The 15,592-nt window shown below is 40.7% G+C and overlaps 1 protein-coding gene across 10 annotated transcripts in view; it reads left to right on the forward strand.

Moving 5' to 3' along the window:
• The window catches only part of SHLD2 (shieldin complex subunit 2), a 114,474-nt gene extending 102,563 nt beyond the window's left edge, over positions 1 to 11,911 (forward strand). For 9 of the 10 annotated variants that reach the window (XM_061405572.1, XM_061405571.1, XM_061405569.1 and 6 more), the window contains 3 exons: positions 5,439 to 5,667; positions 9,109 to 9,224; positions 11,311 to 11,911. In XM_061405572.1, coding sequence (XP_061261556.1) covers positions 5,439 to 5,667; positions 9,109 to 9,224; positions 11,311 to 11,510 — 545 coding nt within the window. In that variant the 3' untranslated portion in view covers positions 11,511 to 11,911. Of the gene's footprint in view, positions 1 to 1,349; positions 3,903 to 5,438; positions 5,668 to 9,108; positions 9,225 to 11,310 lie in introns of those variants that run through there. The other variant, XM_061405578.1, reaches the window with a different exon arrangement.
• The last annotated feature ends 3,681 nt before the right edge of the window (positions 11,912 to 15,592 follow it).

The following is a 15,592-nucleotide window of genomic DNA, read 5'->3' on the forward strand; positions in this document are numbered from 1 at the left end:
CTAATGAAAATAATCTGATCCCAAATAAATTAGGTTGAAGCTCCTAAGATATCACATGCTAAGATTCTCAACTCTATTTCTTGGGGTTTTTTGCTAGCATGCTCTGCCCTCTTCTGGCTCGTCCACAGAAATGTAAGAGTTGGGTCCTGTGCAGTTAATAGGACATTTCAGTTGATGCTTTTCAAATTGGTTCAGAATGTTAGATTAAAAAAATTTTTTTAAACAAGATTTTTGGGATATAATTTTCATATAGGCAGTTACCCTTATTTAATAAAGTGTGTACATTCACATGGGTAAGTATGGACATGAACCCATGAAAGCAACACCACAGTCATGAAATCATCACCCGCCTCTTTGTATCTCTTTCCATCCCTCATCCCTGCCCCCGACCCTTCCAGGGAGTCAATCTGCTCTCTGTCACTAGAGATTAGTTTGAATTTTCTGCGCTTTTATATATATGGAATCATTTGTTTGGCATCTCTAACGTAGCCAGTTCTTGGAGAGGTATTAGTTTCTTTGAGATGTATCCATGTGGTTGTGTGTATCAGTAAACCATTCTTTATCCTGTTATACAAATACACCATGCTTTGTTTATTTGTTCAGTTCTGGATGTACATCTGGGTTGTTTCCAGTTCTTGGCTATTATAAAGTTTCCATAAACATTCAAGTACAAGGCGTTATTCATAGTCTTTCTTTTCTCATGAGTGAATACCCAAGAATTGAATCAATAGCTGGATTATATGGCAGGCTTACGTTTAACTGTTAAAGAAACTGCCAGAAAAATAGAAATAAAGAAACTGCCTGTTTCCCAAAACAATTGTCCCATATTACATTTCCACCAACAGTGTATGAGCTCTGTTTTTTCCACACCCACCTCAGGTTTTGGTATGGACATTCTTCTTAATTTTGTTCATTCTAATAGATGTGTAGTAATGGGTCATCATAATCTCAGCTTGCGTTTACTTATTGGCTGGTGATATTGAACATCTTTTATGTACTTAATTGCCACCTATATATCTTCTTTAATGAAGTGTCAATTGAAATCTTTTGCTTACCAAGAAAAAGTTGGCTTCATTGTTTTATTGAGTTTTGAGAGTTCTTTATATGCTGGGTAAAAATTCTTCTTTTTGGGGACTCACCTGGTGGTCCAGTGGTTAAGACGTCACCTTTCTAAGGCAGGGAGTTTGTGTTCAGTCCCTGGTCAGAGAGCTAAAATTCCACATGCTTTGAGGCCAAAGAAACAAGACGCAAACCAGAAGCAATATTGTAACAAATTTAATAAACACTTTAAAAATAATCCACATCAGAAAAAGCTTTAAAAAAACTTTTTTTTTTCTTTCTGCATCCAGCTTATAGGGTAGTTCCCTGACCAGGACTGAGCCTGTGCCCCAGGAGTGAAAGTGCTGGGTTCTAATCACTGGACCGCCAGGGAAGTCTTGCTTTTTGTTGTTCTTGTTGTTGTTTAGTCACTAAGTCATGTCCCACTCTTTGCAACTCCTGGACTGTAGCCCACCAGGCTCCTCTGTCCATGGGATTTCCCAGGCAAGAATACTGGAGTGGGTTGCCACTTCCTTCTCCAGGGATCAAACCTGTGTCTGCTGCATTGGCAGTCATATTCTTTACCACTGAGACACTTGGGAAGCCGAGAGAATTACTGCTAATATCTGTTAATAGGAATTTTTATGTCTGTATCATGGTGGATATTTGTCTGCAGTTTTCTTGTATCATTTTCTGGTTTTGGTGTTAGAGCAATGCCCATAGAAGAGTTGATGTGTAGTGTTTCCTCTTCAGTCATCCCTTCCCTGGTGGCTCAGAGGTTAAAGCGTCTGCCTGCAACGTGACAGACCTGGGTTCAATCCCTGGGTCGGGAAGACCCCCTGGAGAAGGAAATGGCAACCCACTCCAGTATTCTTGCCTGGAGTATTCCATGGACGGAGGAGCCTCTTCAATTTTCCAGAAGAGTTTATTTGGAATTAGATTAATTTCTTCCATACATGTTCGGTAGAACTCCTTCAGACCTATCTGGGCCTGAAGTTTTCTTTATTGGAAGGTTTTAACTACAAATTCAATTTCTTTAATAGATATAGGGCTATTCCAGTTACTTGTTTCTTCTTAAGTGTGCTTTGATAGTTGGTATTTCAAGAAATTTGTTCATTTCATCTAGGTTGTTGGCACAACAACAACAAAAGTTTGTTGGCATAAAGTTATAATATTTTCTTACTATCTCTTTTAATATATGTAGAATTTGTAGTAATACTAGTATTACCTGATAGTGCTAATTTGTGCCTTCTCTCTCTTTTTAACTGATCATTGGCTGGAGTTTTACCAGTTTTATTAATCTGCTCATATAACCACCTTTTTTTTCATTAATTTTTCTATTTTCTAGTCCATTGATTTCTGCTCTGATTTTTTTCCCCCCTTTCTTCTGTTTTCTTGGGTTTCTTTCTTTTTTTCACATTTCTTAGGGTGGAAATGGAGGTAACTGACATGTTTTTTCCCAATGTAGGAGTTTAGTGCCATGAATTTTCCTGTAAGTACAACTTCTAAGCTCTCTACCCAATACCTTATGGATTATGAGATTTTCCACTCTAGCGGTGGGAGAAGTCACTCTTCCTATCTCTGTGCAAGCTTCAGGGATTGTTCAGTACTTTTGGATGGTCTTTTCTTGTCCTCTGGTTACATGTATTGGTCAGTACTCAGTTGAATTCTTCAAGTGAGGGGTACCCTCTGCAGTTATCCAGAGTTTTCTCCAGAGTTCCCCTTTGTCCTGTCTAATACCAACTCTGATATCTCTAGCCCTATTAGCCTTCCAGACTCAAGCTGTGTCTGCTGTCAGTTCAGGGAAACCACCAGGCTCTGCCTGGGTCTCCTTTCCTGTACTGTAGCCAGTAAACGCTTGTCTGTAAGCTGGGGCAGTTGCTAGGCTTCCGTCTTGCTTCTCATCGCTTGGGATCGCTGTCCTTTGTTGCCTGATACCTAATGTCCTGAGAATTGCTGTTTCATACATTTTGTTTGGTTTTTAGTTGTTTCGGGTGTCAGCTATTTTTACACACAACACTTCTGACATCAAATGTATGGTTTGCTGCTGTTTCCCACATCAACAGCCAGTTCTCCAACTCTGTGCACCCCAAATGGGTGTTGTACAGTTCAATTCAATTTTGATGCTGCCTACTTCAAGTTAGTGTCAGACTTCACAGGTTTAAGAGCTCAGTCCTGGCCCAGAAAATTAAAAAACGAAACCCCACTTTTTAATTGAATTACAGAGATTTATTCTCAGAGAACTCCATATACCCACTTCTACATGGAAACATTTATTATTAACTTTAACCAAATGTAAGTTCATGTGCTGGACACACAGTGAGGCCTAATGAACTGAAATGTCAGAGTTTAGAGCAGAAAAAGGTTTATTGAAGGGCCAAGAAAGGAGAATGAGCAACTCATGCTCAAAAACTCCCAAGTCCCTGATGGTTTTCAGGGAGAAGTTTTTATGGGCAATATTTGGGGTGTGAAAGGGTGTGACTTTCTTCAGATTGGTTGGTGGTAAAGTAACAGGATAATGTTCCAGAAATCTTGTGCGCTTTTTAGCCTGAAGTTACCGTCCTCCACCTGGGTGGGGCCTTAGTTCCTGCAGAAGAACTCAAAGATACTGTTATAGATATTTCACGAGAAGGACCCTGCCCCACTGGTATTCTGTTGTCTCTTGACTGCCTCTTCGGTTCCCTCCCTTCCCAGATTCGTAACTGAATTGGAACTCGGAAGGTCAAGGAGGCTGAATGAAGCCTATTTCTCAGAAACAAGGAATGAGGACAGAAAGGAATTTGTGCCTGGGAGGGCCCCAGAGGGTCGTGCTCTGTTTTAATACTAACAGTTAGTTTAAATTAATAATATTTCTGGAAAATAAACACAGATAGTAAAAAATTTACCAATTTTTACATCATCAAACAAAAATTTGACACAACTTTCAAAAATGGGAGTAAGTGGCCACAGAAGACTCTAGGTTTGTACTAACTGGTGAGACCTTGGGTAGTGTTGCAGTGCCGTGCACGTTTCTAAACCTGCTTCCTATTTCTGTGTCCCTCCTGCGCCCGCCTCTGGAGCCTCACAGGCTTACGAAGATGACCCCTGCAGGAAGAATGCCGTAGGCAGTAGAGGGGCTGCATCTATGCTGCTGTCACAGAAGAGTCAACTCTTTTTTTTTTTTTTAACAATCTTCTTTTTTTTTAAAGTCTTTTTTTTTTTTTTTAATAAATTTTAATTTCAGATATACACATGCTCCCCATCAATGAATTTGTTACAACACTGCTTTGGTTTTTCGGCCACAAGGCATATGGGATCCTAGCTCCTTAACCAGGGATGAAACCTGCACCCTCCTCCAAGCAAGGCAAAGTCTTAACCACAGGACCAGGAAATTCCCGTTACATATCTTTTACGTAAACATCTACTTGCTGGGGTTAGAGGCCTAGAATTAGATATAACGATAAAAACAAACAACATATGCTGCTGTTGCTGCTAAGTTGCTTCAGTCGTGTCCGACTCTGTGCGATCCCACAGACGGCAGCCCACCAGGCTCCGCCATCCCTGGGATTCTCCAAGCAAGAACCCTGGAGTGGGTTCCCATTTATAGACAATGATAAATTAGGTGGCTATAGTTTTGATGATTAATAGCACAAAGGATATATCCTCACTTCATTTGGGGCATGAGGCTGGGAATTGGGAGTATTCTTGCACGCCCTGGAGAGGTACTCCCCATTGGGAAACTATACAGAAAACTTGTGCTGTTATAGTCAGTCCCTGGTGGGCTTCCCTGGTAGCTCAGCTGGTAAAGAATCTGCCTGCAATGCAGGAGACCCTAGTTCAATTCCTGGGTCGGGAAGATCCAATAAGAAGGGATGAGCTACCCTTACTTCAGTATTCTTGGGCTTTACTGGTGGCTCAGGTGGTAAAGAATCCACCTGCAATGTGGGAGACCTGGGTTCAATCTCGGGTTGAGAAGATCCCCTGGAGGAGGGCATGGCATGAGAGTTCTTGCCTAGAGCATCCCCATGGACAGAGGAGCCTGGCGGGTTACAATCCATGGGGTTGCAAAGAGTCGGACAGGACTGAGTGACGAAGGACAGCCCAGCACACAGTCCCTGGTAGTGAAACTGAGCAGGGTCCTCTGGGGCCCTCCCTGGTACAGACATCCATCTTTTCAACCAAGTTGGCCAAATAAATCTTTACTCTTAGTTGTAGGCAGATGACCCCTTACACTTTGGAGTAAATGCGGAAGCCATAGTGAGCAAGACTGTCTAGCAGAAGAGGAGAGAAGACCAACAAGGCCTTAGTGTCCTTTACTATAAGTAACTGTGAATCGACTGTACACTTAACCATGTTTGTAAATTAAAGTTATGGTTTTGGCCTCCTAATTTATGGTATTTCTTTTTGCTTATCTTTTACAGGAGTGATTCTAGTCAAAGCCCAGATTTTAGAGCTAGTGTTTCCCATTACAGCAGTTCAGAAAATAGCTCTAAATGCTCGCAGTTCTCTGAAGAGTATTTTTTCTTCTCTGCCCAATATTATATACACTGGCTGTGCGAAATGTGGATTGGAACTACAAACAGATGAGAACAAGATCTACAAACAATGTTTTAGCTGCTTGCCATTTACTATGAAGAAAATATACTACAGGTAAGGCAACTAAGCAGGCCAGCTAGATGGGAAATGTTTATTATATGGGACTAGAAATGACCAAAAAGTTACATGTATCAAGTGTTTCTGATGAAAAATAACTGGAGCTAATCCAAGAGAATAAATTTTTTCCTCCTGAGTGATGGAAAAATGGCTATTTATGAAAGCAAAAATTGCCCAGTAATCGTAACAGGAATTTTTAAAAAAGCAGTAATTGGGAGACTTTATTGTTTTTAAGCAGATACACTAAAAAAACCTTTTACTTGGTTTAATTTTTAACCAAGTTCTAAATGGCTCATAAGAAACTCATTTCCCCATCTTAACACATTATTGGAATTTAAAGGTTAAAATTAATTATATGATCTAACCCCTGAGTTGTAGAAGCTAGTAAGATGCTTAACTTTCCTGCACCTCAGTTTTCTTATCTTCACACTAAACATTAAGGATAGCAGATTAGCAATCAGTGTTTTATGCTCTTTTCTATTTCTAAATACTGCAATATCTAAAAACCAAATACAGATATGTTCAGCATGTTATCATGGAATACTTCAAATAAGAAAATTTATAGAAGCATAATCCATTAGCCTTATTTCTCTTTACATATATTTATGTTTGTTATGAACAAGTAAATGAACTTTGCTCTTACTTTGAAAGTTGCTAGTCTGAAAAGAAGATTGGATTCAGATGCAAGGTCCCCTCCTCCCTTTGTCTCCACCAAGTCCATTCTCCACAGCCAACAGAGTAACCACTGCATTCCTTTAGAACCTTTCCAGAATTTCCTGTCGCACTCTGCATTTCCCAGCACACTCGTCTGCCACACTCCTCGCCTTGATCTCTGGGTTGGTCCAGGCCTTCTGTAAGGTTTTTAGCATCTGACTTTTTCCTCCTTAGGGCGTTCTCGCCTGCTTCTCCCCCTGCCTGACCCCACAAGGCTGACCCATTCGTGTCTTAGTTGAGGGCCCTTCATCAGAGAGACTTTTTTTTAGTCGCCTCCTTTGTTCTCTGTTGAAGTGCTCTGTGTGTGCACCTGGAGTCATTTACTTGCATAGTCTTCTGAAAAACCTCGTTATGGAGATACAATTCACAGTCCATCAAATCAACCCATCTAAAATGTGAAATTCCAAGGCTTTAGTATATTCACAGGCTTGTGCAGCTGTTACCACAATCTATTTTGGATCACCTTCACCTCTCCCACCCCCAAAGTAGCCACTTCTCATTCTTCCTTCCCACCAACCTACAGCACCCACTAGTCGAACTTCTGGCTCTGTAGAGGAACTTACTTTGGACATTTCAGATAAATAATCATACAGTGTGCAGTCTTTTATGACTGGCTTCTTTTTTTTTTTAACCTGTTTCAAGGTTCATCCATATTGTAGCATATATCAAGTACTTTATTTTGTTTTATTGCCAGATAATATGGGCACCCCTGCGTGCCAGTACAGGAGATGCACGTTTGATCCCTGGGTTGGGAAGATCCATGGAGAAGGAAATGGCAACCCACTCCAGGATTCTTGCTTGGGAAATCTCATGGATAGAGGAGCCTGATGGGCTTAGTCCTTGGGGTCACAAAAGAGTTGGATACAACTTGACGACTAACCAACAACAATATGGATATGCCGCATTTTATCTATCCATTCATCAATTGATGAACATTTGGATTGTACCTACTTTTTGGCTATTATAAATAATACTGCTCCAAACATTCATGTACAACTTTTTTGTGGCCATGTTTTCATTTCTCCTGGGCATGTACTCAGGAGTAGAATTGCTAGGTTGATGTGGTAGCTTTTTACTCCTTTTTAGGAACTGCCAAACTGTTTTCCGAAGCTGCTGCACAATTTTAGTTTTACCAGAAGTGAATGAGGATTGCAGGTTCTCCATGTCCTTGCGGTCACTTTTTATTATTATCTGTGTCTCTTTTTTGTTGCATGTGCTTTTGGTATCATATCTAAGAAAAGTGTCCTTCCTAAGCCAGTATCATGGAGGTTTACTCCTATTTTTTCTTCCAAGAATTTTATAGTTAGCTCTTACATATAGATTCATGATCTGTTTTGAGTTAATTTCTATATGTGGTATAAGGAAGGAGTCCAGCTTCATTCTTTTATTCAGTTGTCCCTGTACCGTTGGTTGAAAAGCCTATTCTATCCCCACCGGAGCATCTTGCCACCATTATTGAAAACCTTAATTGTCTTTCTATACCACTAAACTCTGAAGTTCCTTGAGTGAAGCAAGCAGATCTCTCTTATTCACTAGTGTGTACCCAGTGTATACACTGGATAGTACCAGATTTTGCGCACGTATTTGCTGAAATAAAGAATGGAGGAAGAGGGACTCCCCCGGAGGTTCAGTGGTTAAGACTTTGTGCTCCCAATGCAGGGGATGCAGGTTCAGCCCCTCGTCAGGGAGCTGAAGGCCCGTGTGCCACATGGCACATCAAGATTTAAAAAAGAGAATGGAAGAAGTGAGATACCCTGGGGAAAGATTATAAAAAGATAAAAGGACCTGGAATCATGTCGATAAAGGGGGAAGTAAGTTTTTAGAGAGACAATCAGTAGTCGTGGTTTAGTGGTTATGCTGAATTCCCCTATCCTGGTAGGTCTTTCTAAATTCTGTTCATTTTGTAATAATTTATTTTTAAAAGGGGTATATCCCTTTCTTTAAAAGTACACAGAATAATTTTATTCATGTCATTTTGTTCATGTTGTTTGTTCTTTAGAGTGTGTCATGGTTTGTGTCTACTTCTTTGTCTTTATTTAGTGACATGCAAAACAGTTTGTTTTTTATGATAAAGAATCCAGTGGAAAAAAATAACTTGAAATTGTGATTGTGAAATATGTGATTATCATCTTTATTTTATCTCTAAAAGTAATTTGCACAATAGGGTAAAATTATGTCTTCTTATATTAGTATCTGAACATTTAAAATGAATATGAAATAAATAAAATCAATGTATTACTTGAAAGTCTTTAAAATAACAGCCCGTCATTTCGAGGGCATTTCAGGACATCCTACTGCTGTTTTAAGAATTAAAATTAACTCTGCAGAAAGCCCAGTGCTGTGGGCTTCCCTGTGGTCCAGTGGTTAGGAATCCACCTTGTAATGCAAGGGACACCAGAATGGCCCCTGGTCTGGGAAGATCCCATGTCCCAGGGCAGCTAAGCCTGTGTGTCGTAATTACTGAAGCCAGCATGCACTAGAGTTCGTGCCCCAGAACAAGAGAAGCCATAGCAATGAGAAGTCCACATACCACACCTTGAGAGTAGCCCCTACTCACTGCGATTAGAGAAAGCCTTTGCACAGCAACAGTGACCCAGTGCAGCCAAAATAAGTAAATAAATTAAATATTTTTTTATAAAACTGATTTTTGAAATTATATTACATTTAAACATTTCTTTAATTGAAAATCTTTTTGACGGTCCTAAGCTGTTTACTCTTTTGTAGGCCAGCTTTAATGACCATAGTTGATGGAAAATACAAGGTCTGCATCCATGTAGGATCAAAGCTGATAGAGAAGATTCTTCTCAACATTTCTCCTGACTGGCTCAACAGAGTAATAGGTAAGATATCAACATGCCATCAAGAGGTTGTCCTCTGTGGAACCATTCATATCAGGAGTACAGATAGTATATTAAAATAGAAGGAACATTATACTCTAAATTAACTTCTTTTCCTGTCAGTATATAAGCAGAAGGATAATGTAGCTTGAGTGAAACACAAGACTATACAGGCTACTGTACGTAAAATAAGTAATCAACGAGGACCCACTGTATAGCACAGGGAACTCTACTTAATACTCTATGATAACCTGTGTGGGAAAAGAATCTGAAAATGAATAGACATGTATATGTGTAATTGAATCACTTTGCTGGACACCAGAAACTAACACAGCATTGTAAATCGACTATACTCCAATATAAAATAAAAATTTTTAAATAAATAAAATTCTCATATATACAATGGAAAAAAAAAAAAGAAACACAAGATTATGTAAGTTGGAAGGTAAGACTTGCTCTACACCTGTCTCAGCACATGAAGAGAGAGAGAAGTAGGTGCCTAATCTCTTCTTACTCTAACTTTCCAATTGGTAAGGGAAAACACCAGTGCCCTAGTTTTTTAATAGTTAAGTAAATGAATGTGCAGCACTATATAAACATATGAAGACTGCAGATGTCAGTCGTGTGGATGTTCAGGAACTTCAGCTCTGATGATAGGTACAACAGTGGCTGATCGTCAGTAGCTAACGACGAAGTGAGGACGATCCATTTGTCAGATGCTCAAACGCCACCCTCTCCTCATTAGTCTGAGACTCTCGAAGCAGATGAGTTAATCTCATTTAATGATGGCTCTGTCTCTTAATAGTGGTTTTTCTGGCTTTCATTTTTGCTTAAATGTTGAACATTGCATATAGAACAATACAGACTGAGGTGAACAGTATTTGTATCTAAAGTGAGCACACCTGTTTTCTTCGACTTTTAATGGGGGTGAGGGTGAGCAGAGTAGAGTTAATTTTGCCAGCCCATGAGTTGGATTTGAGTTTTTCATTGCTCTGGTTACCTTCAGGTCATCACTGGCTTCAAATTTTCTAGCATTATCCGTGCTCATAGTGGGGAGTGGTTCTCTAGAGAGTTTCCTCCGAATATTCCTGCTCTGCTGTCAGCTTTAATCCTTCACCCTGCACCCGGGCCTCAGAGAGTTTCTTACATTTGTATACCTCACCAGGTTGCACAGGCTCTGTTGGTTGTCATTTTTGCATCCCAGCCTAGAGAGAGGGGCAGGAGTGATTCTCTTTGATTCTCGTCTAGCCGTAGTCCTACACAGGTTCTTCGTGTGTCTGGTTCTTGGGTGTGGTGCCTTCGAACAGACCCTGTCCCTCCTGCCGTAGCAGCCGAGCTCGGCCTTGTGTCTCTGTTGAGTGTCTCTGCGTGGTCCTGCCCCTATCCCAGCAGCAGGGCACTGCTGACGGTCTTGATCCAAGGTGGTTTTCTGCCCCTCCCCCAGGGATAGAGAGATTTTCCGCCATCTTCATCCTCACCATCTGTATCTTGGGGCAGGAAGACTTGTGGTCTTAAGAGCCCTGGTGGTCCAGGGGCTAAGACCCCACAATCTCAATGCACAGGGTCCCACAGCCACGACTAAAGGTCCAGCAGTGAAGATCGAAGATCCTGCCTGCCGCAACTAAGACCTGGCACAAACAAAGAAATAAATATTTTAAAAAGATTTTGGTATTCATTAAGTAACTGACTCAGGCAGGGTTCTGTTATACAAACAGTATGTGTATATATAACCATGATAATATTAGATTAGATAAACATAAGAGTTCTTTTCTGATGTGGACATACCCTTTTTGCTTCAAGCTTAATTTAGGAAAAGATGAATCTCAATTCTTCCCTGTATTGTTTTATGAAGCCGGTGGCTGTGCCGTAAAAGGAAACAACATCAGTCTGAACCCGTGCTTTCTCTTCAGAACAGCAGGAATTGCACCTCATCATTAGAGAGGAACCTATGGCTAGCAAGAGCAGGGATAGAGATATGTACAGTGGCTTTGGGACTTGAGAAACCAAGGGAAACAATGAACCCTTTAAGTGTGAGCATTTCCATTCCCCCGGAAGGGGCACTAAGAGCCCTGCGTTTCCTCTTCCGCAGCCCCTCCCTCTGACGTCACCTACGGAATGGCCGCCGCGGACCTGCTCCATGCCTTGCTGGCGGGCAGCGGGGCGCCTTGTGTCCTGAAGGTGCAGAGCCTCTTTGTGTTAGATGAAAACAGCTACCCACTGCAGCAGGACTTCTCCCTCCTGGATTTTTATCTCAACGACTTGAAGCACGCATCCCATGCCCTTCTCTGAGACCAGAGGAAGAAAATGCAGGCACTTCAAGGAAGAGCAGTGAGATGGTTTGTCTTTGGAAATGAACGACAGGGCTTTTGCTCGGGGTTTAAAATAAGTATGTTTTATAAAGAGAACTGTGCTAAATACATTAATTAAAACTTTTTCCCCCCCTAAGAAAATTCTGTGAAGTTTATTGTTCGTTTATTTTTTGGTCTTTCCCTTTCTTGCTTCTAGAGAAATCTGGCAATGAGGCAACATCCAGCAGGTCATTAGGATTAAATCTCTCTGTTTAGTCCCTGCTCCATTCTGGGCACTGTCCCAAGTACTGAGACATGGACCTGAGGAATTGCTTTTCTGTATGGTCACAAACTTAATTTTTTTTCTTACTCCTTCATTAATAAACTGTAGACATGACATAATTTCTTTGATTATAATTATACATGACTATGGCTTAGTTCATATAAGCCTATGTTTAGACAAGTTCCAGATGACTGTGTCTTTTGATAAAGAGGCATTGAAAATGTAGGAACATGGTCATGTTTGAACTTACTATCAGGGAAGGCAGAGAGTCATATTGTTCATTTCTAGGATTTGAGTACCTCACTGAATTTACTTACAAACAGAGACTTTACAACTTATTACATTCTATACATTCTCTCATTACAACGAGAGCAGCAGCTCACAGAGAATGGGAGTCACCAGTGAGGAAATAGGGAGCGGTACTTAACCAGGAAGTCTGGAGGATGCTCAGTGGTACTAGATAATCATATTGCTTGAACAAAGCTAAATTCATGATAAAATGAACAGGTGTGTTTTGTAAAATTGTTTTGGTTCATTGAAATTGTTTTCTCAAATTCAGGCTTGTTTTGTTTTTAACTTGGCTTCCCTAAAAATGAACCTTAGGAGTTTTGTGATTCTCTCCAAAATCATACACAAAAATGATTGTATGAGAGTGCACACATACAAAAGAACCTTATTCAGTGGAGAAGGGTCTGTAACTTCTAACAAAACCTTCTTACACAGTTTATGACAGTTTCTTGTCATGGGAGAACAAGCTCCTGCCTGATCTCTTCCACCCTGACAACTCCCGCTAAATGGCACCTCCTCTCTCCATCCTGGTATTTCTCTCTGATTCATTTCACTGTATGCTCAGATAAGCTTAGAGTAGCAGGCCAGCAAATTGCATAATCAGATACTAGATAAGCTAAGGAACTGTCTTTATTTACATTTGTTCTTTAGTTGCTCAGTCTTGTCCGACCCTTTTCTGACTCTATGGACTGTAGCCCACCAGGCTCCTCTGTTCATGGGATGTTCCAGACATGAATACCAGATTAGGTTGCCATTTCCTTCTCCAGGGGAATCTTCCTGATCCAGGGATCGAACCTGAGTCTCCTGCATTGCAGGCAGATTTTCATGCAACACTGTGATCATACTATCTGGAAGAATCTTAGCAATATGGTATAGTGATTCCCCTAAATGGGAAATCCTGGTTTTATTTTCTCCTTCATTTTTACTTGATGGAATTATTAGAAAAATGTCCCTAACTTCTAAAGAATATAAATTCCCTGTATTAAAAAGATCACTTACCAAATATAGAAAAAATATATATTCATGTAACCAATATCCCAGTTAAGATTTAGAACATTTCCATCACTCTAAAAATTTCTCTCATCTCCACCTCCAGTTATTTCCCACTGATGACAGGCAATCACTATTCTGATTTGTATCACCACAAATTAGTTTGACCTGTTCTTGAATTTCATATAAGTAAAATCATATAGTTTATTTTCTTTGTGAACTTTTTTTCTCACATCATTTTTGAAATTCACCCAAGTTTTCATGTGACTCAGTAGTTCATTCTTTTTATTGCTGTGGAATATACCAATTTTATGAATATATTACATTATCTATTTTCTAGCTGCTATAAGCATCATTTTACAAGTCTTGTGGATGTATGTTTTTATTTTGTAGTTGGGGAGGTAAATCCCTATGGAGATTGCTGGTTTATGGGATAGGTATTTAACTATTGTTAAATATTTAACTTTGTAAGAAACTTTAAAGCAGTACTCCAAGACTGTTCTACACACTCAGCAGTCATGTTATGAGGATTCCGGTTCTACACCTTTGCCAACATTTGAGGGTGTCATTTTCATTTTAGCCATTGTAATGGGTGTCAGATCAGATCAGATCAGATCAGTCGCTCAGTCGTGTCCAACCATTAGCGACCCCATGAATCGCAGCATGCCAGGCCTCCCTGTCCATCACCAACTCCCAGAGTTCACTCAGACTCATGTCCATCGAGTCAGTGATGCCATCCAGCCATCTCATCCTCTGTCGTCCCCTTCTCCTCTTGCCCCCAATCCCTCCCAGCATCAGAGTCTTTTCCAATGAGTCAACTCTTCGCATGAGGTGGCCAAAGTACTGGAGTTTCAGCTTTAGCATCATTCCTTCCAAAGAAATCCCAGGGCTGATCTCCTTCAGAATGGACTGGTTGGATCTCCTTGCAGTCCAAGGGACTCTCAAGAGTCTTCTCCAACACCACAGTTCAAAAGCATCAATTCTTCGGCACTCAGCCTTCTTCACAGTCCAACTCTCACATCCATACACGGCCACAGGAAAAACCATAGCCTTGACTAGACGGACCTTTGTTGGCAAAGTAATGTCTCTGCTTTTGAATATGCTATCTAGGCTGGTCATAACTTTCCTTCCAAGGAGTAAGCGTCTTTTAATTTCATGGCTGCAGTCACCATGTGCAGTGATTTTGGAGCCCAGAAAAATAAAGTCTCACACTCTTTCCACTGTTTCCCCATCTATTTGCCATGAAGTGATGGGACCAGATGCCATGATCTTCGTTTTCTGAATATTGAGCTTTAAGCCAACTTTTTCACTCTCCACTTTCACCTTCATCAAGAGGCTTTTGAGTTCCTCTTCACTTTCTGCCATAAGGGTGGTGTCATCTGCATATCTGAGGTGATTGATATTTCTCCCGGCAATCTTGATTCCAGCTTGTGTTTCTTCCAGTCCAGCATTTCTCATGATGTACTCTGCATATAAGTTAAATAAACAGGGTGACAATATACAGCCTTTGCCGGGGTCCAGCCCCGGTGGATCCAGGGAATTCGAAGCGGGGACGGCGTCAGCGAGGATCAGGAAACAACTGCTTAATTAAACGTTAATTAAGGATATAAAGAGTAATAGAATAAGGATAGCTCAGTGAGGAAATTCAGTGGAGAAAAGAGGCTGAATAATTCAGCCAGAAGGTGAGAGAAAGAACGACATGGGGAGACCAAGTTCCGGTGAACAGGGCCCGCACTTTATTTTCCAAAGTAGTTTTTATACCTTAAGTTATGCATAGAAGATAATGGGGGAAGGGGTAGAGTCATGCAGCAAGCCAGGCTTTCTTCCTGCAAACTTATCATATGCAAAAGCTTAGGTGATTTGCATCATCTTCTGGCCCGGAGGCCTGTTAACATTTTAAGACCCTTTCTTCAGACAACTTATTTTTCTCTAAAGGTGATTGGTCAGGAGCCACCCTCCAAAAGCATTAGATAAAGTTGCATCCCTACAGAGCAAAGGTGTGGTGGGCTATAACAAGAAAAAGAATTAATTCAAGGGCCCCAGGTTACAAACATTAAAGCTACTATTTACACCAATTATATTAATCAATACACTACCAGGGACACAGCAGGTAAGGGATATGGAAACTTAGCAGCAAACATTGGCCCAACAAGTGAAAAACTCTTCACCAATACAATTTCTAATCAATCTTTTAACTGCTCAAAGGAATCTGTATTTAGACAGTTTAGAACATCTCATGCCTCTCCCAGTTGGGAGGCTCTGAGCAATCACATGTGGCCGGAAAAACCTATTCAGGCAGGCTAGAGGACTTCCAAAGGTGTTTGTAGGTTGAAACACTGTCACATCCAGGAATTATTAACTGGAGCTGTAAGCTAAGTCTTTTTTCAGAGAGAGGTAGTGGGGACAGCCCCCCGTAAAGTCAGAGGTGTAGGTGAAAGCACAAAGCAGAAAGTAGGCAGACTCTGGTTTGGGGGGTAGATGCTCGAGAATTTCCAGGAGAACTCCTGAGGCTCGATCCCGCC

The sequence above is a fragment of the Bos javanicus genome, chromosome 28, assembly GCF_032452875.1.
Source record: "Bos javanicus breed banteng chromosome 28, ARS-OSU_banteng_1.0, whole genome shotgun sequence".
In the NCBI taxonomy this organism is placed as follows: domain Eukaryota; kingdom Metazoa; phylum Chordata; class Mammalia; order Artiodactyla; family Bovidae; genus Bos; species Bos javanicus.